At 52.6% G+C, this 23,415-nt stretch overlaps 6 protein-coding genes across 6 annotated transcripts; 3 read left to right on the forward strand and 3 right to left on the reverse strand.

Moving 5' to 3' along the window:
• Positions 1 to 4,062: 4,062 nt before the first annotated feature.
• On the reverse strand, positions 4,063 to 5,591 carry LRP88_01677 (aminotransferase class I/II-fold pyridoxal phosphate-dependent enzyme; the record flags this gene model as incomplete). The annotated part of the gene is made up of 3 exons (XM_083238353.1): positions 4,063 to 4,512; positions 4,576 to 4,718; positions 4,769 to 5,591. The coding sequence occupies 3 exons, from the start codon at positions 5,589 to 5,591 to the stop codon at positions 4,063 to 4,065; spliced, it is 1,416 nt and encodes a 471-aa protein (XP_083106858.1).
• A 1,154-nt stretch (positions 5,592 to 6,745) lies between these two features.
• LRP88_01678 (type I polyketide synthase) lies at positions 6,746 to 14,526 on the forward strand (the record flags this gene model as incomplete). The annotated part of the gene is made up of 7 exons (XM_083238354.1): positions 6,746 to 7,461; positions 7,517 to 12,242; positions 12,322 to 12,606; positions 12,678 to 13,093; positions 13,146 to 13,997; positions 14,048 to 14,134; positions 14,184 to 14,526. The coding sequence occupies 7 exons, from the start codon at positions 6,746 to 6,748 to the stop codon at positions 14,524 to 14,526; spliced, it is 7,425 nt and encodes a 2,474-aa protein (XP_083106859.1).
• Positions 14,527 to 15,323: 797 nt separating this feature from the next.
• Positions 15,324 to 16,373, forward strand: LRP88_01679 (NAD(P)-dependent alcohol dehydrogenase; the record flags this gene model as incomplete). Its single annotated transcript, XM_083238355.1, has 1 exon — positions 15,324 to 16,373. The coding sequence occupies one exon, from the start codon at positions 15,324 to 15,326 to the stop codon at positions 16,371 to 16,373; it is 1,050 nt and encodes a 349-aa protein (XP_083106860.1).
• Positions 16,374 to 16,581: 208 nt separating this feature from the next.
• LRP88_01680 (uncharacterized protein) lies at positions 16,582 to 17,645 on the reverse strand (the record flags this gene model as incomplete). The annotated part of the gene is made up of 4 exons (XM_083238356.1): positions 16,582 to 16,592; positions 16,647 to 16,886; positions 16,939 to 17,375; positions 17,470 to 17,645. 4 exons carry the CDS (start codon positions 17,643 to 17,645, stop codon positions 16,582 to 16,584), a joined length of 864 nt encoding a protein of 287 aa, XP_083106861.1.
• Positions 17,646 to 18,499: 854 nt separating this feature from the next.
• Positions 18,500 to 20,303, forward strand: LRP88_01681 (uncharacterized protein; the record flags this gene model as incomplete). Its single annotated transcript, XM_083238357.1, has 3 exons — positions 18,500 to 18,578; positions 18,802 to 19,460; positions 19,512 to 20,303. The coding sequence occupies 3 exons, from the start codon at positions 18,500 to 18,502 to the stop codon at positions 20,301 to 20,303; spliced, it is 1,530 nt and encodes a 509-aa protein (XP_083106862.1).
• Positions 20,304 to 20,868: 565 nt separating this feature from the next.
• Positions 20,869 to 22,257, reverse strand: LRP88_01682 (transcription factor domain-containing protein; the record flags this gene model as incomplete). Its single annotated transcript, XM_083238358.1, has 1 exon — positions 20,869 to 22,257. One exon carries the CDS (start codon positions 22,255 to 22,257, stop codon positions 20,869 to 20,871), a length of 1,389 nt encoding a protein of 462 aa, XP_083106863.1.
• Positions 22,258 to 23,415: the final 1,158 nt, after the last annotated feature.

A 23,415-nucleotide genomic window follows, 5' to 3' on the forward strand; every position in this document is an offset into this window, starting at 1 on the left:
GGGCTCCAGGTTCCACGATCCATCCCTCCAAGTCACCAATCGGACTCAACCTTCCTCCAAACACGCCATCAAACGGACCTAAAGACGACGAAATGATTGATTCTGACACGGTGGGAAGCGAGACCGGCTCTGCATCCGAAGTTGGATGCATTGGTTGAGCAAACCCCGAGATAGGTGTGGAAGTGCTACGAGAGGAGGAAGCGACAGAGTCCCCTCCGTAAGGGTGAACTATCGGGACCATATTTCCGGGGATTGGTTCCAGGGTATGTATGTAAGCTTGGCCGACCGATGCAGGCCGACTCTCGGGTCGCCTTGAAGACTTTTCTTCACGATCTGCGTTGATCAGCTGCACCATAATGTCGCAGAACCTCGACAGTCTCTTCATGAAGGAATTTTCTTCAGCCCACTCTGCGAATATTCGAATCATGCCAGCAAAGGAGTGCAGAAGCTCCCAGTCCTCGTCAGAGGCCTGATGGCTGGTCAAGACATGCCTAGAGAGCTCAAAGAAGGGCACAGGAGGGTACGAAGCGACGAGTCTAGTGCATGGTCAGCATTTGTGAGGAACGACAAGAGAACATTGCAGAGTATCCTGAAAGCCACTGGAATACTCACAGAGCCAAGTCCAGATGGTGTCCTCTTTCCGAGGTCGCCGTCCACAGCCTTTGGAAGAATCGGAGAGAACGCCGAGCAACATCCAGTATCGAGGGAGACATTGATGCATCCTCCGGAATAGGCCATGAGACCAATGCCTGGATGGAGTAAAATCTCACAGCGAGATCATGGCACAGTTCGCCGCTAAAAGTGCCAGAATATTGGCCTTCGTCGAGTTCGTCTGAGTGGTTCGCTGCCCAGTCATCCAGCTTCCGGCCCTGGTTGATAGTCGCCTTTCCGACGGCAATAGGCCCTTGATTAGTCGCCTCATCAGAGTACAGGCAGTTATATACTTGCCCCTCGAGCTGCAAAAGAGCGACTCGAGTGGCAAGATGGCTTGTGGCTGGCGAACTTGAGAGGCTACGCTCAAGGAGGTCAACACTGGGCAAGTTGAGGGACAACCCGGAAGACCAGGCCACAGCCCTACTGAGACATTCCATGCAGTACATGACTTGATGTTTTTCCTGGCACTCCCCGGCATTCACTGTTTCGGTCAAGTTTGCCGAGCTCCAGTGGCGAAGTCCGATAGACTTGGCTACGTGGACGGCGAAACTAAATACCAACGCGGCAACATCCTCTGAAAGGGATGTTTGCGCTACCAGGCACTGTCTGTTATTAGAACCAACACGTCAAGATGTACGAGAAAGAGAGGGACGCACGAGAGACAACAGAGCCTGCAAAGTCAGAAGGCTGGGGTTGAGGAGCAGCAACTCGACATTCTCCAAAGCCCGCTTTGCGTTTGCGATGAATGATTTTATGAGATCCATATCGATTGAAGACGCCCCAGAAGCTTCTGTGCTGGTTCTAATCGAAACCGCTCTGGAATGAAGGGATTTGGCCTGCAGTGTCAACAGCACCAGATTGTTCGCGCACACATCATATGCGCGCTTATCTGATGCATTGGAAGACTCTGGGGCAGAGTCCATAAGACGATGAAAGCTTTCCTTTGTCCAGAGAGGCATATGCAGATTTACCATCTCAAAGTATGGCTCGATCATAGCCTCGACGATAACCAAAGGAGGGCCGGTCAGGACGGAACCGTCAGAGACATGTGTGTACATGTGATGCGGCTCTGCTAGTTTAACAATCTCTTCGCGGGCAACTATTGCACGAGTTGAGTTGGTCTGGGTATTCTCCATTCCGCATATGTTGGTTTGCAAGATGGCCGCCATATCTTGCATCAGCGAGACTAAAGACGTGGACCCGTAATATCGTTCGCGACCACCGACGTTTCGAACAACGCAGCTTCGGCCCTAGGAGGGACTTGGTATTGTACTCGGTGAGCCAGGCATTGGAGGAGGTGTCGTCTCAGAGTTCTGGGTATCTTTGGAACCCTGCAGGCCGGAGACAGCATCTTCAAGCTTTTGGAGTCGATCGCCGAGGCGGTTTACTGCGTGGCTTCTAAATCGACAGAGGGAGTTTAGAAGTTCGGTCATAGTAGAATCATTGGGTCTATCAGATACTTACAACCAAGTCGTTTGGTTGGGCTTCTTTCCCTGTCCCAGCCATTCACAGTCAAGGCCGAGACGCACGCAGTTGGAACAATGAGGCCGCTCTCTCCCACATCGAATCTTTCGTGACCTGCACTGATCGCATACTATTGAAAAACACGCTCAAGTTAACCACTAGTTCTTCCATAAAGCGGCAAAAGGACGTCACACAACACACCTGGGTAGTCTTTCGAAGTTCCCTTCTACATCACTGGTCAGTAACCTCATCAACACAGGACGTGGGACCAAAACCTAAACGCAAATACGAGAGGGTTAATGCGTGCCTCGGTATCCTCAGATGCATCCCAACTTCTCTTCCCGTGCGACGGCATTATGACTCTGTTTGGAAGTGCTCCGAAGTAGTATCTGAGTGCATATCGATCGGCTCTGACGGCGAGAACCAACACGAACTGCCAGCGACTAGGGCTGATATTTGCCCCATCTTATTTAAGGCTGAGGTACATCAAGGCCACCTCCCAGACAGATACCCCGGGGCTGAGACCTTCTCTTACTGGTCGAGGCACGCGGTTCGGCCCGAGCTAACGGCTCCCCCGTGGCTGTTGGCCGTGTCCAGAGAGGTTGATCAACGTCTCATTGCCGCGTTGGCTAAAAGACATCGGCACATTTGCATCCTTCCTGTGCTGATGTTGGCCCACAAGATCCTTCGGTCCGTGCAGACCTCACTCCAGACTGCGCATGTCGCACTCCGCGACCTGAGTGGCGCGGGGAGATAATGCCGTCGGATGGATCAGGAGATCTACGACAGGAACCGGAGTTAGACGAAGGTCGTTGATGTAAGACCGCCTCGAAACGACCCTCGGTGAATGTAACTTCATCATGGCGCAGACACCAGCTACAAGGATGTCGCTGCAACAATGCTTGGGTCCCCCTACCAGATCTTTGTTGGTTGCCTATTTTCCCCCACGGTTCGTGAAACCATCATCTGGTTGGCGCCTGAGCAATGCCGGAAGAGATTCGTGAATGCACAGTAGCATGAATTCAGCCGATTTGTGAGATGAGGCCTGTTGATTAACGCTAAGCAACACGTCAGACGGGATGGCGCCACTTGACAGGGGCCGGTTGGTCGGTTTGATACGGTTGAGGGCCGATCTTGCTCAAAGTGACATGACACTGTACTACCTGCTTATTTGGGTTTCTCCTTCTTTCATTGGAAATTAGTCGTGAGGACTGTTGCTCTTTGGGGCATCGTACATACAGGTCCTTGGCAAGGGTGGTGTCAAGATAAGGTCAGCGTGAGCAATCGCCAGGATATTACGGATTCAAGAGCACAGTCCCTTCGGTTTGAAGTAGGAATCTCATTACATTCACTGAATTAGAGCTCGATCCCTCCTCACCCCACGTCTTCAGTAGTAAATCTACCAAGGTACCCCATCAAAGTGCATCCATCTACTCCTGAACTGGACACCGAGGCTTAGCGCCAAGGCGGCTCGGCCGATCACCCGTTGAATCTGACAGGGCTACGCAGCACCACTCTCAATGGGGAAGGTATCTCATTCGGGTCCGATGGTTGTCCGTAGGGCTTAGAAAGCTGTCTCCACGTGAGGGTGGTTATCGCAGACAACTGGCTATAAAGGTTAATTTACTATCCCCCTGTTTCCACGTTTCAACAGGGTCTCCTTGCTTCTACCAAAGTTACCTTCTGCATGCTGTTAAGCATAGGGATGACCCTTGTTACTCTTCTTGTTCCTTGTCACTTAGACCATAACATTGGTGTTTTAAGCAAATCCACGCGTCTATTTACTAATTTCCGGGTTCAGTACCCAGACTCTTAAGCGAAAGACCAGGTCTGGGTACAAAAGAATGGCAAGTGTAAGGAGCGTCTCGGCACTCCCTCCCCTGGTCCCCGTACAACACAACCAATCAGGCCTTCTATCCTCCTCCAGAATATCGCAACATCTACCTATGCCTTCACGCCATTCCCATTGGTTTCTCCTTCCGCGGTCCAGGTAAAAGCTTGGCGAGCTGCTACTGGGATCTTGGACGACACCTTTCCGTCCTCAATGTCAAGCATCTCCTGAGCCCACTCATACAAGGTGTGGGCCAGACCCTCGACCTCAGCGTCGGTGTTGTGGTTGTGGAACACACAACGGACACGCGGCGCACCCTTGGGCACGACAGGGAAGTCAATGGGGTACGCACAATACTTGGCCATCTGGAGATGGAAGACTAGGAAGAGGTTCTGGTGAGGACGAGTCCAGACAGGCACCACCTGGGTCACGAAAGGCCTGTTCTCATACCCATCAGCGAGCGGGACACGGAGAATTCCAGTCTCCGCAGCCCGCTCGTAGGCAGGGTGCGCCTGGATGGTCTTGAAGAAGAGCTTGACAAGGTACTGGACCCGTTCTTGAGCCTGGTGCGTGCATATAAGCGTCAGCCCTCCGCATTAAGGATGTTGCTGGGGTCAGCTCCTTACCTTCACAGTCATGTCCGCCTTGAGCAGGTTGTAACCAGCGCGAATGCCGGCCAACACAAGGAAGCTAGGGGCCGTCGTGTAGATGATTCCACGAGCAAAGTTGATGAGCATGGTCTTGACAGTTGAGTTTGACAGAATGACGGCTAGACCATGTTAGCAAGGCCAACAACTCGATTGTCCGTCGACAACTCACCTCCATTGGAAGCCAGAGCCTTTCCAAATGTGTGCATTCGAATTGCAATCTCTTTTTCGAGGCCAAGCTCTTGAACAAGGCCTCCTCCCTGTTTTCCAACAACGCCAGTGCCGTGGGCCTCGTCAACGACAAACTGAGCGTTGCCGAGGGGGAAAACTTCCTTGGCAACATCCACAAACTCCTTCAGAGGGCAAATATCTCCATCCATGCTATAGATTGACTCTACAGAGATGATGACAGATCTCTCGCCCTTTTGGATAAGGGGCTGGGTATCGCGGATATAGGCCAGGGTCTCCTCCAGGGAGTCAACATCATTGTGGCGGAAAGATACCCTGGTAAGAGCCACAGAGTTCTTCATTCCATCGTGCGTACTAGCGTGGACAAGCTCATCATAGACTATCGCGTCGCCTGGACGAGGAATGGCAGTGTAAATGGCACCGTTTGCTTCATAGCCGGAGTTGACGATGATGGCATCTTCGGCGTTGTGGAACTCGGCGATCTCCTTCTCGATGGTCTCCATGTAACTGCTATTTCCATCAAGAAGCCGAGAGCTTGTAGCTCCAAGACGGAAGTTGGGGTGACGGTTAAGTTCCTCAAAAAACTCGTCTCTAAGGAGACCAGTGGTTGCCAGAGATAGGAAGTCGTTGGATGAGAAATCCACACCCTCTTTGAAGTCACGGAAGACAATGAGATTCTGATCCACCCGACGCGTGTCAAGAGCTTCCTCCAGGTTGCGGTAAAAGACGGGTGCGTCTTTCATGCGAGGAGCTTGCGGCTCCTGGGCCTGCAAATATTCCTTGATGTGAGGCACAACCTTGGGCATTTTGACGGAGCGGTTGACTAAGTGGTTGACTGGGTAGTTGAAGTAGTGAATTAAAGCGAGGTTTGAAGATCTGAACTCTCAAAAGAAGCTGGGTTTGCAAGAGATTGGTGGAAACTGGGTAAAACTGTGAGGTGAGGGTCGAGTTTTGATAGAAATACGCGGCGAAACAATGTGTATTTGAGTTCGGGTTGAGGAAAGAGTAGCCTATCTCATCCTATTGACTATCACATGTTGTCGAATCGGCCTGTCGACTATGGTTTGACTTCTGAATGAGTTGTTGCAAGGCTGCCCTATGCTGTCACTCAACTCCAGTCTCAGATCTTTCCGGGATCCGATATTCAACCAAAGCTCAATTCACTTTCTCCTACCACTGCTCCGGCGTTTGGTTTCATATCCATATCAGCGTGATGCCAACTCATTCGATCTTCCAAGGTGCGGGTTCCGGACATATCAGCCGACTGCGGGTTCCGATAAGAGTTGCATCGAGGGGCAGAAAGCTAGACCACTGGTATCTTGCAGAGAACAGGCGGTGGCCGGGTGGTCAGAGAAATGCAGGGGAGATTCCAAAGTGCCTCCTTAAGTGGGCTAGGTCGCATCGCAGGGGGCCAAGCCGTGGGGTGTGGCCACACACCATGTCCAATAGGTATCCCACGTTTGTTCACCATCGCGAATCCCAACATACAAGTCTACCTTCCTGTTTCAGCTGTCGAGATAGTATCAAATGTCATACTTCCAATATCCCTTGGCGCATCGAAGCGAGGGCGGAACCCGACCTTGAGGTTGGCCAAGCCACGGCAACTCCGTTCTCTCGAACCACGCACGATTATTCTAGGATGGTGAGAAAGGTTCCGACAAACGCAACGCTTCACGGATTCCGTTTCTTGGGAGTTGCTACATTGAACCAAAAAGGAAGACAGGCTCAGGATGGGATCTAAGCATACACTTTATCTCCTTAGTCGATTCAGATACATTACAACGAAAGCTATAAGCTTGTGGCATCCTCGAGACTTCAGAGCAAATTCCATTCAGTTAGCCCCAAGCAACTTCTCCAAGACTTCTTCATCATACACCTTTCAAACTTAGAATTCATTCTTCCTTCGCGGGACCGGAGAATTGTCATTACACATTACACTCCACAGCTTGACACCTACACCATGACGACCGACGCCCAGAACATCACCGCCACGAATGGCACACACACTAACGGTACCAACGGTGCCAGTGGCACTAATGGCGTCAACGGCCACACTAATGGAAATGGAGTCAACGGCAACGGTGTCAATGGCGCAAACGGCACGAACGGTGTGCATACCAACGGTGCTTCTACAAATGGAACTCATATCAACGGGGCAAACACAGCCAAGGGCTCTGGTCCGGTATCAATCGCCATCTGCGGAATGGCTTGTCGTCTTCCTGGCGGCTTGCACACTCCTAAGCAGCTCTGGGAGTTTCTTGTGGCTAAGGGGGATGCTCGCACACGTGTCCCCGAGTCTCGATATAACGTTGATGCCTATTACTCTCCCCATGTCAAACCTGGATCAGTCAAGTCTGAGTACGGCTATTTCCTTGATGAGAGCATCAACCTAGGCAGCTTGGACGGGTCTTTCTTCAACCTGGGCCGGACTGAGGCAGAACGCGCCGATCCTCACCAGAGACAGATGCTCGAGGTTGTTCGGGAGGCTATCGATGATGCAGGTGAGACAAACCTCAGAGGGGGTCTGGTAGGTTGCTACATGGGCAGCTTCGGTGAGGACTGGATTGAGATGTGGGCAAAGGAGCCTCAGCAGTGGGGAATGCACCGTGTTGGAGGCTACGGAGACTTTCTCCTGTCGAATCGTATCTCGTACGAGATGGATCTTCATGGACCCAGGTGTGTATATCCTGATATCCTTCTCTATCTTCCCTGTGTACTAACTGAGAACCAGTATGACGGTCCGCACTGGATGCTCGGCCGCTCTTGTGTGTCTCCATGAAGCATGTGTCGCTATTCAGCGAGGTGACTGCTCTTCCGCCATTGTTGGAGGTGCCAACCTTATCCTGGCCCCCAACATGACCGCCGCCATGACTGAGCAGGGTGTCCTTTCTCCCGATGGCTCTTGCAAGAGTTTCTCAGCTGATGCTGATGGTTACGGTCGTGGAGAGGCCATTACTGCCATCTATATCAAGCCTCTGGAGGCAGCCTTGAGAGATCACAACCCCATTCGAGCTGTTATTCGGGCAACTGCCACAAACCACGATGGTAAAACTCCAGGCCTGACTCATCCTAACACGTTGAGCCATGAGGCAATGATGAGAAAGGCATATAAGGACGCCGGCTTTGATGTCTCACAGACAGGATTCGTCGAGTGCCATGGCACAGGTACTCCTGTCGGTGATCCCATTGAGGCCAATGCTGTCGCACGAGTCTTTGGCGACAAGGGTGTCCATATTGGTTCAGTCAAGCCCAACCTCGGCCACTCAGAGGGAGCATCTGGTCTCACCTCGCTTCTCAAGGTTGTCATGGCTCTTCAGCATCGCATCATTCCACCCAACATCAAGTTCAACACCCCGAACCCAAACATCCCATTTGAGTCGAGGAAGTTGACTGTTCCTATTGAGCCTACTCCTTGGCCTGAGGATCGATACGAGAGGGCCAGTGTGAATTCTTTCGGCATTGGTGGTGCCAATGCCCACGTTATCATTGACTCTGCCCGAAGCTTCAATGTTGAGACAAAGACCAAGAATGCTTCTCGTACACCTCAACTACTTGTCTACTCGGCAAACTCGGCTGACTCTCTCAAGAGAATGGCTGAAGGTTACAAGGAGTTCCTTGGCCGTCACCCTGAGAGTCTTGGGGATCTGGCATACACCCTTGCCAACCGTCGTCAGCATCTTACGCACCGAGCCTTCGTGGTGGCTTCACGAGAGAGAGCTGGTCTCGTCCCTCCCACTTCTCGGATTGGACAAGCACCTAGTGTCGTCATGGTTTTCACTGGTCAGGGAGCCCAATGGCCTCTGATGGCAAAGGAGATGCTATACTCCAATGATACCTTTAGGGCTACCATCCGATCTCTTGACGGACACCTTCGATCTATCCCCGGTGGTCCGGATTGGGGTCTTGAGGAGGAATTGCTGAAGCCTCCCAGGTCCAGCAGGGTGGAAACTGCACGGCTTTCTCAACCTGCCTGCACTGCCATCCAGCTGGCCATGATCGACGCCCTCGCCGCCATTGGCATCAAGCCCTTGGCTGTAGTTGGTCACTCTAGTGGTGAGATTGCTGCAGCTTATGCCGCTGGCGCTCTGACTGCCCAGGAGGCAATCACGGCAGCATGGCTCAGAGGTGATGTCACACTTCAACAGAAGAGAAAGGGTGCCATGGCAGCCATTGGACTAGGTTGGGATGAGGTTGAGCCCTACCTTATTCCCGGAGTTGTCAGGGCATGTGAGAACTCTCCCAAGAGTGTCACCTTGTCTGGAGACACCGACAAGCTTGAGACAGTTGTCGCTGAAATCCACAAGGCTTATCCTGATGCCCTCGCCAGAATGCTCAAGGTCGACAAGGCCTACCACTCTTATCACATGGCAGAGATTGGCAGCGAGTACAACTCTCGGATGAAGGAACACAAGGTTGTCGGCTGCGCCCCTACCAACTGTTCCTTCTTCAGCAGCGTCACAGGCAAACTCTTCGACACCAAGGCCGCTCTCGGACCCAAGTACTGGCAGACCAATCTCGAGTCTCCAGTAATGTTCTCGACCGCAGTCACTAGCATTCTTGACGACCCTATCGGCAAGAATGTATTCTTCCTCGAGATCGGCCCCCACTCTGCTCTGTCCGGCCCACTCCGACAGATTGCAGCTGACAAGTCGATGACGGTGCCTTATGCTGCTGCCATGATCCGCAAACAGAACTGTATTGAGTCGTTCCTGACCGCTGTCGGAAAACTTTTTTGTCAGAACGTTCCCGTCGACTTTGCGGCTCTTGTGCCTGATGGCGCCTGCTTGCCTGACCTTCCAAGATACCCTTGGAACCATGAGGAGAGCTACTGGTACGAATCAAGGATCTCCAAGGAGTGGCGTCACCGTGGATTTCCATATCACGATCTTCTCGGCTTCCGTGTGGCAGAGAGCACTGACATGGAGCCTACCTGGCGTAACCTCCTCCACTTGGACAATGTCCCCTGGGTCCGAGATCACATCATCGGAGAGAACGCAGTCTTCCCCTTTGCTGGCTACGTTGCCATGGTTGGCGAAGCAATCCGACAAACTACAGGCGTCCAGGAAGCCTATGCCCTCCGCCACGTTCTCGTCAACTCAGCACTGCTACTTACTGAGGGTCACCCAGTCGAAGTCATGACAACGTTCCGCCCTTATCGTCTGACGGACTCGCTCGACAGCTCCTGGTGGGAGTTTACCATTGCTTCGCATAATGGTCACGCCTGGACGAAGCACTGTACCGGTCAGGTCAAGGCCGTATCAGAGAGCCCGGAGGAGAGCGAAGCTCAAGAGCCCCTGCCCCGAAGGTTGGGCTCACGCAAGTGCTACGAGACGATGCACAAGGCTGGTCTCTGCTATGGCCGTCAGTTCCAGCGCCTGGAAGACATTTCGTCAGGAACATTGCAACAGGTCGCAGTGGCCAAGGTTCTCAACAACAAGGTCGGCGATGAGGCCAATTATCATCTTCACCCTGTCATCGTCGACGCTTGCTTGCAGTTGCTCAGCGTGGCGGCCACCAAGGGCTTCACTACCAAGCCTGTCATGTCCGTCCCCACCACCATTGAGAAGCTTGTCATCTATCGTTCTGTCGGGGGCGTTAGTCTTGACGTTTCGGCCGTCATGAGCCGCTTTGGATCGATCGCGGGCGAAGGCAAGGGAGTCGCGGATGGACACACGGTCCTCAAAATGGCGGGAGTACGATTGGCTGCTCTGGAGGACGGCAGTGCTGGAGAAGGGCGAACCGACCAAGCCACTACTCGATACGAATGGGGTCCTCACCTGGACTTTATGGATGCTACGACTCTCATGAAGCCTGATGTCGACCGAGCTAGATACACGCCAGAGCTTGAGGAGATGACTCGCCTTTGCCTGCTGTACTCGAATCGGCAACTGGCTGGGGCCGAGACGACAGTGCCACACATGCAAAAGTACAGAGAGTGGATTCACGATCAGCTTCGTTCCACAGAGAGCTCTACTTTTGGAGATGGAACAGATGAGGATATCATGGAGAGAATCACCGATCTTACCCAGGAACTGTCTACAACTGCCGCCGCCGACGTCGCCAATGCCATGTTCAAGATCTGCTCCGACATCAATGGCATCTTCGATGGACAGATCGATGCCATGGAAGTGATTCTCGCTGGAGATACTCTGTCCAAGGTCTTTGCATTCCGAGACTACTTTGACCGCTCTACGTTCCTCCGTCACCTGGCGCACAGCAAGCCCAGCCTCAAGGTTCTTGAAGTTGGCGCCGGCACTGGCGCTCCAACAGTCGACGCCTGGACGGATCTCAGCTTCTCAGACGGCCGCATCTACTATTCGGAATATACCATCACAGATGTCAGCTCTAGTTTGCTACTTGACAACAAGGAGCGAACCAAGGGTCTCGCCAACATCCGCCATGCTGTTCTGAATCTTGGTCAGGACCCCGCCGAGCAAGACTTCAAGGAAGGGGACTACGATCTCGTCATCGCAACCAATGCCGTCCATGCTACAAGGTCCATCTCCGAGACCCTGAAGAATATCAGGAAGCTTCTTCGACCCAACGGCAAACTCTTGTTGCAGGAACTGAGTCCCTCGTGCAAGTGGCCCAACTACATCTTCGGTGTTTTGAAGTGGTGGTGGTGCGGTGCCGCCGATGGCCGTGTCCAGGAGCCGTACGTGTCTACTGAAGCATGGAAGGCTGCACTCGTCGCCGCAGGGTTCAATGAGACAGACGTTGCTCCGGGCTCAGACACGCCTCTCCAGGAGAACACCATCATCATTGCAAAGCCTCTCGTTAAAGAGAAGACTGTCGGTCAGGAAGTGACCCTCCTTTGCCCTTCTGGCGACAGCTCTGCGCAACAACTGTCTGAGATTCTGACCAAGCAAGGTCTTGTTGTCAATCAGTGCAGTCCTGACGAAATTTCCCCTCCGGATCAAGAGGTGCTCGTTCTCATGGAAAGGGACGAGCCGTTCTTCGAGAACATCACCACCATCCAGTTTGAGAACTTCAAGCAGCTCATCGATGGAGCTGGTGATGCTGGTATCTTCTGGGTCACCCGTCCCAGTCAGACGCAGTGCGTCAGCCCTGCATACGCCCAGGTTGTCGGTGCTGCCCGAACCATCCGCAGCGAGATGGCTGTCAACTTTGCGACATGCGAGGTGGACGATATCGATACCTCCCTTGAGCAGATTGCAAGTGTCTTTACCAGATTCTTGGCTCGAGATAACGAACGGTGCGAGTGGCTGCATCCCGACTACGAGTACGCGATTAAGGACGGCATGGTCCACATTGGACGATACTATCCATTCTCGCTGAGCCAAGAGCTGTTGACGGCCAACCCAACTGAGCCTATTGTTCTCGATAGCAAGAAGCCCGGTCTTCTCAATGCTCTAACTTGGTCCCGTCGAGTGGCGAAGCCCCTTCTAGGCGATGATGTGGAGGTTGATGTGTATGCCGGCGGTCTCAACTTCAGAGTAAGTCATTCCTCTAAGAGTAGGGTAGTATATAGGTGTTACAAGACTAAGACCACTAACCAGTCTGCTCTAAAATTAGGACGTTCTCAGCGCCAATGGCATCATCGATATCCCCGATGAGGGTTTCGGTCTGGAGGCAACAGGAGTTGTCACTCGTCTCGGCCCAGACGTCAAAGACTTGCGCGTAGGCGACCGCGTCATCCTCTTCAGCAGGGGTTCCTTTTCTACTTCCATCATTACTTCGGAGAAGCTCTGCGAGGTTATCCCCGACGAGCTGAGCTTTGAGGAAGGCGCAACAATGCCTTGCGTTTACGCCACAGCCATCTACTCTCTGATTGACATTGGCGGCCTCAAGCGTGGACAGGTATGTTCTTGATATTGGCTTACCTAAGACTCCCTATTATTACCACAATCCTATACTAACATTTACCTCAGTCTATTCTCATTCACAGCGCCTGTGGTGGCGTGGGCATCGCGGCCATCCAAGTCGCACGAATGCTTGGAGCCGAGATCTATGTCACAGTCGGCAGCGAGGTCAAGGTCAACTACCTCATGGATACCTTTGGTATCCCGCAAAACAGGATCTTCAACTCTCGCAACGACACCTTTGTCGAAGGAGTCTTCCGAGAGACTGGCGGTGTTGGAGTTGACCTCGTCCTCAACTCCCTTTCAGGTGAGCTGCTTCACGCAACTTGGCGATGTGTTGCCGAGTTTGGCAAGATGGTCGAGATTGGCAAGCGAGACCTCTTGGGGTCTGGAAAGCTTGACATGGACGTCTTCATGGCCAATCGAAGCTACTGCTGTGTCGACATGGACCAGATGTGCTCCAAGAGGCGATCCATCTGCAAAGAGTGAGTTTATTGTTCCCATAGCCACTTAGATATATGACTAACTGTTATCCAGACTTCTTAAGGCTGTTGTTCGCTATTACAAGGAAGGACACATTGTTCCTATTCGCCCGAACAAGGTCTTCGATGCCGATGCAGTGCAGGATGCTTTCCGCTACATGCAACGAGGTCTGCACATCGGCAAGATCGTCATCTCGATCCGCGAGTCAGACGGTACGCTCAAGTTTGACAGCGACAGCGCTGCCAGGCCCAAGGTGGTCGGGCTTGACGAGTCAGCCTCTTATCTTCTGATTGGAGGCTTGGGTGGCATTGGACGTTCGGTATCGCGATGGATGGTTGAGCATGGTGCTCGCCACCTGGTCTATCTCTCTCGAAGCGCTGGCTCACGTCCAGGAGAGCAAGCCATAGTTCATGAGCTTGAAAGTATGGGTTGCCAAGTTCAACTGATCCAAGGAAGCGTCTCCGTCTTGGAGGACGTCAACAGAGCCATCGGGGCCGCTCCAAAGCTGAAGGGTGTTTTGCAAATGTCCATGGTTCTTCGAGACAATGCCGTGTCTCGCATGTCTTATGAGGATTGGACAACTGCTGTCGAGCCCAAGATCAAGGGGACTTGGAACCTTCACCAGGCCACCGTGTCCGCCGGCTGCGAGTTGGACTTTTTCCTCCTCTTTTCTTCTATCTCGGGCATCATCGGACAACCAGGCCAGGCCAACTACGCCAGTGCCAGCGCATTCCTTGATAGCTTCGTTCAATACCGCGCCGACCTAGGCCTCCCAGCTTCTACCGTTGACATTGGCGATGTCACTGATATTGGTGTCATCTCTGGCGACGACGGCCTAAAGCGTGTGATGAAGCTGACGGGAGCCTACGGAATCAACGAGCAAGAACTCCTGGACGCCATTGCCATGTCGATGACCTTCCCAGCTGTCCCTCCTCCTCCTAGCATGCGTGGCCCAGCCTCGATTTTTGTGACTCACAACAACTTCGTTGTTGGTCTTGCTTCGGCCACTCCTCTCGAGAGTGCAGACAACCGGTCCATTTGGCGTAAGGACATGCGAATGGCCATGTACCACAACACCAGTCTTGGAGCCAGCGCGCGTTCGGGCTCGTCCAACGACAGTCTGAATGCCTTCCTTGGTAGTGTGCGCCGTGATGCGGGAAGACTGAGAGAGGGGGCCACTGCCGCCACTCTTGCAAGGGAGATTGGAAAGAAGCTGCTTAGTCTAATCATGAAGCCCGAGGAGGATTTGGTAACTTCAACGCCCTTGGCCAATCTGGGCATGGACTCGCTGGTCGCTATCGAGATGAGAACCTGGTGGAGGCAGACTTTTGGCTTTGACATTAGTGTCTTGGAGATAATGGGCATGGCCAGCCTAGATGCCCTTGGCACACATGCTGCTGCGGGCATGTTGAAGGCTCTGGAGGATGGGCAGTGAGAGATTGTTGGTTAAATGGTTTCGCAGGGATTGGTTTTACTTGTACTGTTTGGATATGGTGTCTTCATGATTTTATTTCCTCTCTTGTATTGTATTTACAAAGACAGTCAACTCATGCTTCACTGATGTTTCCTTGGTTCCACACCTCTCTCTAAGCAATACTCGCCTCAATGCGTGCGCAATGATAATTGCCTGACTGTAGTTTCAGCTGTTATTCTTGTCCACTGTAATGTACTTCCGCTACCAGTGTCGCAACACTCCAGCTGTACTTCTAACAAGCTCTGGCTGACAGTGGACCGACTGCGACTTGGCAAGACACCAGTCACTGGAAATAATCACTTGATGGCCGAATGTTACCCAACGACACGTCAAACATGAGCCTTCCACTGACGAAGAGTAAAAAAGGATGGCACACGTCGCACCACAGCGCCTCCATCGCTTAACGAAAAAACATTCAGGGAACCAACAAAGGCGACGTATGTGACGTGTTGTGCTCATAAGCTCAACAGGCCACCCCCAACCACGGGATCCGGAACCCGGTCCAGGATTGGTCGATCCATCACACGGTCGATCGAGGTTTTAGCGAATCCGAGTCGCTTTGCGAATTTTAATGAGCAAGCTTGCGTTTTGAGTTGGCTTGGATGGCACCACTTTATTTCACGCCACCCTGTCCGTCATTTGTTTGAAGGACGATAAAACCACGGTGAAGCATCAACAATTAGCGGCATACTTCTGTAAAGTCATCTCGCCGAGATCGTTTTCATCATTGTAAACAGAACTCTACAGATTTGTTCATCATGACTACACCCACTGAGCTTCCGCCAACCATGCGAGCCGCCCAATGGCGCTCCATCGCTGGTGGCATCGAGAAGAACCTCACGCTCAACGCCGAGGCCAAACTACCAAAAAACGCCCATTCACTGCCAAAAGACCACACTCTTGTCAAAGTCGCCTACGCGTCTCTCAACCATCTGGACTACAAGCCAGCCGAAATGCCATTCGGCAGCACATTCATCAAGAAACCCGCCACCCCTGGGCTGGACTTTTCCGGCACTGTTGTTGCCACCTCGCTGTCCGATCTCAAGCCTGGCCAACGTGTCTTTGGAAGAACTGAGCCCCCGGTCGGTGGCACCTTGGCAGAGTACGTCGAAGTTAGAAAGGCGGGTGTTGCACCTGTTCCTGACGGTGTATCTCTGAGAGATGCCGCCTGCGTGGGCATCTGCGGCACGGCACCTCTTCAATCCTTTGCTCCGTACCTAGAGCCCGGACAGAAGGTCCTCATCAACGGTGGCAGCGGCGGCGTCGGTGTCTTTGCCATCCAGATCGCCAAAGCTCTGGGCTGTTCTCAGGTCACCGCGGTCTGCTCCGGTGCCAACGCGGACCTATGCCGAAACCTTGGTGCTGACGAGGTGATTGACTACAAAGCTGAAGATATCATCACGGCACTCAAACGAACCGGCCACCAATACGACCATATTCTGGATACCATCTTTGCCAAACCCGAGCTGTATTGGCAATGCCACCATTACCTCAAGCCTCAGGGAACGTACGTGGCCGTTGGCCTGCCACCCCAATTCAAGACCTTCAAGGCACTATTCGCCATTCACGTACTACCCAAGTGGCTCGGAGGTGGACAGAGAAGGTTTGTTTTTCACTCGGTGAGTGCAAACACAAAGGATTTCGGGCAAGTTGCACAGTGGATCGAGGAGGGCAAAGTCAAGCCAGTCATTGAGGAGGAGTACAGTTTGGAGGACTCTGCCAAAGCATATGCAAAACTGAAGTCGGGGACCGCTAAGGGGAAGTTGGTTATCCGTGTGTGTGGTGAGCCTACATCGAATTCAGAATGAGAGGTCTCCTTGGAAGAGAGGTTACAAATGGCACAACGGGCTTAGGAACGCGGGCAAATGATGTTTTAATAGCTAATACCCAGTCTTCTTCTCTTATTAAAGCAATGAGATTTTCGTCCACCCCTACAAGTTCTATTGCCCTCTCCATGCAATCTCTGCCACACGCTCTGCCATGAGCCGATGAATTCTCTTTCCCGGATGTAAGATATCATACCATAACTAGAGCAAGTCAGTGGCCAAGGAATATTCCATCTTCCAAGTTATAACTTACACATTTGTCTCCTCTCCGATCAGTACAATGGTTATTACGCGATCCGAATGACGCGGGGTCAAGCATGGCGTTCATATAGATATCCCATATTTGCACAACAGAGGCCTTGGAGTTAGGATGGTCTTGTCTGAAACGCTCTATATGCTCAACAAGATGATCATTCCACACCCTGATAGCATAGGTAAGCGTCACATACTTCTTTCCTGGCTTCCTGGGCTGAAATATAGGCAAGAATTCAAGCGCTGGGTCTCTGGTTAGCATGTCCGCCTAGAAGACGTCTGTGGTATAACTTACGAGGAACTTCCAGAAAGACAAATTGCCGAAGCCCCAGCTTGTGTAATTCATGAGTTAACTCGAATAGTCGCTTAACGGTTGCTTTCATGAGTTTTTTGGTGCCATTCTCGGTAAAAGACAGTCGAACATCGTTGACGCCGAACCAGATGGCCGCGACGGCGTTGTCAACATTCCACAAGGCATAGTCAGGTCTGTGGCCGATGCTCATGTTGAAATGTCTGATCTGATCTTGGAAGCAGTAGGCGTAGTAAGGATTTGGCTTAACCAGGTGAGGGTCCACGACAGCGCCAGAGCTTGCGAAGCCATAGGCAAGAGTGAGCGTGTGGTTGAACTCGGATACCATGTAGCCTACCCAGTTCTTGCCTCCTGTTGACGTCTCGCCCGGCCATTTGGGATTTCCAATCGGGTTCGCTGCACGTGGGCCAGGCTTGCGCCACCTGCTTATGTTATGTTGAGTTCCGATCCTTGAAAAAGAATCGCCACTGGTTTCCGTCAGTCGACGAGGACTGATATGTGTGTCGGAGGACGTACAAGATCATGACAAATTGTGGGCTGTCTTTGTTTTGAGAGCCATCCTGAATTGATTCTCTGGCTAGGCCCGAAACTTTTGTCTCTGCGATTCCATACGCTCCAATCGAAAGCGGAGTTGTCAAAACGAGAGAGAGTGCCAAGATAATGGAGGTTATCCCAGTGGACTCGAACTTCATGGTTACGAGTTGTGCGGAAACTCGTCAAGATCCTCTTCAGCTGAGGTTGCAAAAGTCTAAAACGTGTCCATCCCACCGTCTGAGGCGGTGCATCACCCTTGGGTGCGGCGACACTTCACAAGAGACTCTAAATAGACTCGGTAAGCCTGGAGGAACTTCAGCTTCACCACTTGTCACCGGTGCCCTCAACTTTAGGGTATTCCGCCATATTCAGCTCCATATATTACAACTACGGAAATCCGAGATCAAGTGAATTTTGGGTCTTCTTTTCGGAAAGGTAACGCCGCTGCCTGGGGCTGTTTGGGAGGATTTGTAGAGTGCTGTGTCTATGGCCACATGACACTTCATGAATCGTCTGTGATAAGATTTCTTGTGTCACGTGCCAGGCCCCTCGCTCGGGCGTGCTCCGTAGGCACTGGAACTTGCCCTTGACTACGCTACCCTATAGAAGAGAGAAAAGCACCAATAAATACTTATATAGTATTATTTAAAATAAAATAAGAAAATATTGTTAATATTAAATAAGCGAATTAGATACTTAGGATTATTTTATATAATTTTTTACTAATATTTGTTAACTTCTAGGCCACTACTATCTCATAGTTAACACGCAGCTATGTATATTTTATGCACATGTTAGGGTCACCCAATCTGACTCCCCACGCGCCACACGACCCACCAACGCATTCGTCTCGATGGCACGCTTATTACAACAACTTCAACTCCATACATCGGTCAGGTCGACTCTTCTGCGCACGAATGGACCACATAGATGGAGTCAGAATTGCAGAGACTGCAAAGGCTCCTGTAGGAAGCTGAGCAACGCACCAAGGAGGCTGAGCAACGCATCAAAGATGCCGAGGAGCAGCGGCAACAAGAGCGCGAACAAGCGTGAACGAGCGGATCGGGAACGCGATCACGCCGAACGAGAACGTCAACGCGCCGACAAAGCAGAAGAAGAAAGCCGGCCGATGACGCTAGACGAATATATAGAAGCTTGTCATGGCCTCGTTTTCACCAAGTTTTCTGTCCAAACGAACAAGAGCTTGACATCCAAGGGATCGATAACAAACCCGCGAAACAAGTTCTGCCCGACGCGCCTCGAGCCCTGGCTGGAATTTTTTTTTGGAAGAGCAGAGGATAACATTCGGCGCAGTTTATTCTACGCTCACCAACACCAACGATGACCGATCCTTCGAGAGCCAGGCCTTCCTACGTGGCCTCGGCGCCAGAGTATCCCGCAGAGCGATTTCGAACGAGAAGGACTTGGAGCATTTCCAGCATAATAGTGTGGAAGATCCGGTGCGCTCGATCGTGCAGCGTCTGACGGAGGAGGAGACATTCTGCGACGAGTTCGACGTCGGAGACGGCATCATCTTCGAGAACCATCCTAGCGCGATCAGCGACGTTGCTGAAGAGGTCGTTGAGCGACAAGGCTCGCCGGTGACACCGCCGAGAACACCAGGCCCGGACCAGCTAGACCGCAGCCAGCTTCGTCCAGATCAGATTTGCGTTTATACGGCCGACGAGCAGTCGTCTCTGCGGAACATGGCGTATGTTATGGAGTATAAGGCACCCCACAAACTCACGCCTGTGCACATGCGAGCCAGTCTGCACTCCATGGACATCCACAAACAAGTCGTCAATCGAGCCACAGTGCCCACGGCGGACGACCAGGAGACATATCACTACATGATCGAGAACGGGCTCGAGTACGGACTGTTGACGACAGGCGAGACGATCGTCTTTCTCAAGATTGATTGGCAGAAGGACCCCGGGACGCTCTACTTCCACCTGGCCGAACACGGGCCTGAGGTCTTGGCCCACCCTGACAACCTCCGTTCATGATTTATCCCGGTTAGCGAGAGAACAGCCCCGGCCGACTCACCGGCATACGAGCCTCGGACGTACCGCAATGTTGACCGGCCCCCCTACCTCCTACGGAGAAGAAGACGCATCGCCGATGCGCCTAAAGACCAAGATCAGCTTCGGAAGGAACGTTCTCCAGAATCGTCTGATGACGAGCCCGAGCGACCGTTACCGAACACCCCCACGCCAGCTCCACGCGCCGACAGCCCAGGCACCCGACGCAGCCAGCGAATTCTGGCTCGTCGGCCACACGGGGGCGGCAACAACAGCAACAGCAACAGCGGCACGGGTGGCGCCGGCGCCGGCGAGGGCAGCTCGGGCCGTTCAGTTCGTCAATATTGCTCGCAAAAGTGCCTTCGCGGATTGATGACACGAAGTCCCCTGGATAAGGGCTGCCCCAACGTGATGCCTCATCGAGAGCACGATGATGGTCGACAGACCCACCACCCTGTCGACCATGGCGAGTGGCTCCAGCTTCTTCGTAACAAACTCAAGCGATCACTGGACGAGGGAATGGTCCCCCTAGGCAAAGAAGGGTCGCGGGGAGTGCTATTTCAGCTCACGCTGCTTGAGTATGGCTACACCTTTGTCAGCAAGGGCACCGTGGCGGCATTCATCGAGGATCTTGAGCATGAGGTGGCGGTGTATCAGCATCTGCACAGACTGCAAGGCATCACTGTGCCGGTCTTCATGGGCGCTATTGACCTCCGCGATCTTGGGTGGACTTATTATTTACGATCTGCGGGTTTACATCATACACCTGTCATTTCTCTCATGGGGAGGAGATAGCCTAGACTGTGCCGGGAACTTGGGCACGATGAACAAGTCCCTCGAGGGGGAGGTGTTACGCTCCCTCAGAGAACTGCATATGGAAGGGGTGGTGCATCTTGACGTGAGGAAGGCAAACGCGTTGATTAACCACGAAACGGGCCGGGTGATGATTAAAGACTTTGAGAGAGCATCCATCCTCGAGAAAACGCGGCGACCGCCTGCGCCAGTGGTGCCAAATAAGCGGTCGTGGGGAAACGGGGGTGTTGAAGATTGTAGAGCTGTGTTCCAACCGCGCCCTCGGCAGGTTAATGACATACTGGCGGCAAGGTCAATATTTGCTTCCGTGGCGAGGTAGATTGATGCTGCTTAGATATCCTTGATAGAACTCCTCGATCGCTTAGCGTGCTTGAAGGAGTCGCCCGTCTGCCTATACCCCACAGGGACTAACAGTATCACCTGCCATAGATGCCTTGTGCGATGAAGTGATTCACAATCAGATCCTGGCTCCGGTGCTTCACAATCGCCTCTCGAACCGCCTTTGATGATAAAAGAAGGGGTATTCTGATTACTATTTACAAGGTGGCTATAGGATAATGGCCTCCGGGTTCAAGTGTGAAAACATTTCAGTCCAAGTCAAGCTCTCCTCCGGCGTCCTCTTCCAGATGGCTTCCAAAGCCGCAACGACCGAGTTGACGGAAGCAAACCGAATCTCATCATATATAAATGTAGCCATACTGCGAACCGCCCGCTGCTGCTTTGGACATTGGGCATGTGCCCCGGCAATGCAAAGGGGCAGGACTGAACAGTTGAGGATCTTGGAGGGCCGTTTGATGCTGGAGATGCAGTCCAGACATGACTGCGTATGTTGCTGAACCAATGCGTGGTTAGATGGCAAACCACAGATTGCCCGGTAGAGATAGATGAGCGCCGAGTGTTGGAAGATGCGGACGAGGCTGTACGCTTGCGCTGACTCTTTGTCGGACTCTGTCGGTTCCTTTGGACTTAAACCAGAACTTGAACCAGGCGAAGGAAGGTCTTCCAGGGCAAGGGGTGCGTATGTCGGCCTCAGAGACACTTCAAAGGTTCGGATTCGTTCGATTGAGAACTCTTGGCGCATCTGTGCCACATCCTCGAGATAGAAGGCCATGCTTGATATCTCCTGAAAGACAGACGAGAGGGAACAGTATCCCATCGTGTCTCTCCCCCACCAGACAGGACCCCTGTCTACAACATCCCACAAGGCAGGTGAAAAGGAAGGAGCTTGACCTGTGAGCATAGCTCTGGTGAGATCTGTTGTCGCGAACTCTGATAAGAGCATGTGAAGGGGGTCTTGGCCACTGCCCAGGACAGTTTCTATGCCCCCGAGGCGTTGGAGGATGGCCAGTACTCCATCCCGATGACTTGAAGTAGACATCGAGGACTGCGCGCACTCGAGGAAACCGTCATGGAAGTAGAGTAGCAACACGGCAAACAAGAGTGTCTGCAGCGGGCCATCGTCCTTTGCGCAATAGTCGTTGACCTTTTCACGTAGGGCGGCGAGACATTCCGCGCGCTTGACGTTCATGATGCTGCGACTGTTGCGTCCATCTTGTAGCCACCGGTGTGAGTCGGCTAGGACACAGGTGGCAAGCAATACGACGCGATGCTCTAATGCGATGAGGGTCGGAGGTGCGCATGGTTCTGAAGCGGTTGTGAGCAACGGCCAGAAACGGCCATGGAAGTAGTCGAGGGAGCGCTTCTCGTAGACGGCGAGAGAGGAAGCCAGTTGTTCATCACGACTCGTTACTTGGTATATGGCGGGTACTGTAACAGCTGGTCGCGTGCTCCATCTGATCAACCGGGTATTGTAATCGCAAGAGGCGCCTACTTTGGCACATCTCGAGCAGATAGGTTTGGCTAGGTCGCATTTGATTCGACGTTTCTTGCAGGGCCAGCAAGAGCCTTCGACGACGCGAACTCTTGTCTTGCCCATGGTGTTCTTGGTTTAGGAGGGTGTCGATGCTAAGCCGCTCTGGGATATTGCTTGCAAGGATGTAAAGGGAGACAGAATGCGGAGTCCAATGCTTGATAATCGGGAACCCCTGGATTTGGATCTTGCTCCGATCGTCTCGTCTGCAGTTGCCACGGATGAACCGATCCGAGTTTGCAACTTTGTGCCCGGATATGGATGAGTGAGGTGCGTAAACGTGGAGGTGGAGATTTAAGAAGGCGAGCGATCCACCTGGCCGGCAGATATAAGATGTCTGGTTCCTGCACAAGCAATCGACGTTGATGTCGGCACCAGCCAGGAGATGTCCCCTGCGAGATATCGCGTCCTCGGGTTGCAAACATCGATAAGCGTTGGCGCGGCATGGCTGGGTCTCCGAGCCCGCGCGGGGAACCTGGGTTGAAAGACGAGACCTTACAGGCTGAAATCTCTGGGCCGAGGGATCCACTTGGGAATGGGCAATCGACTTTCCTTTTTGAGCTTAGCTGACGGCCTCGGGCTTGAGCCTGGGGGCCGTGACTCGGATAACGATGCGGGGGTGGCGGTGGCCAGGATCTTGGCCAAGATTGTGAGGACGGGAGTTGGTTTTGTCCGGATAGCTGACAACTTGGGTTTCCTGATAGAGGTGGCCGTTTCATTGGGTCCCTCGGTATCTGAGTTGATGCAGATGGTTCAACTCTATTCTGACCACTTGCATTGTTTATACATTAAACATCGAACACTTGAATCCTACCATAACCAACATGTTGGATCGAGAATATGCTGGCAACCTCTGGGACCAATGGCGCAGTTGACAATTTCGGGCTTGGGCCTGGACGTTTCCCCCTCCCACTCAAATTAGCAGGGCGCAAATGCCCATCTCCTTCATGACACTGCCACAGTCCCATTGGACATCTGGCTGATCTCCCTGGTATCTCCAACTATTTTGTATAATATCCAGAATCGTTCCGCAATTTCCAATCATGCCGCCTCCTTGGGAGAGTGTCTCCTCCAGCAGCTGCTCGAAGAATAGTCTTTGATCCGGATCAGCCACGCATCCAGCGACGCATATGGGCCAACTTATTTGTCGAGGGGAAATTGTGTCCTGGGCCATCTGAATCTCCAGTATCGTCCGGCTCACTGCTCTCCGTATCCTGGTTGATG

Source organism: Fusarium phalaenopsidis (genome assembly GCF_050370095.1).
Source record: "Fusarium phalaenopsidis strain FUZ10S chromosome Unknown contig_32278, whole genome shotgun sequence".
Taxonomy (NCBI): Eukaryota; Fungi; Ascomycota; class Sordariomycetes; order Hypocreales; family Nectriaceae; genus Fusarium; species Fusarium phalaenopsidis.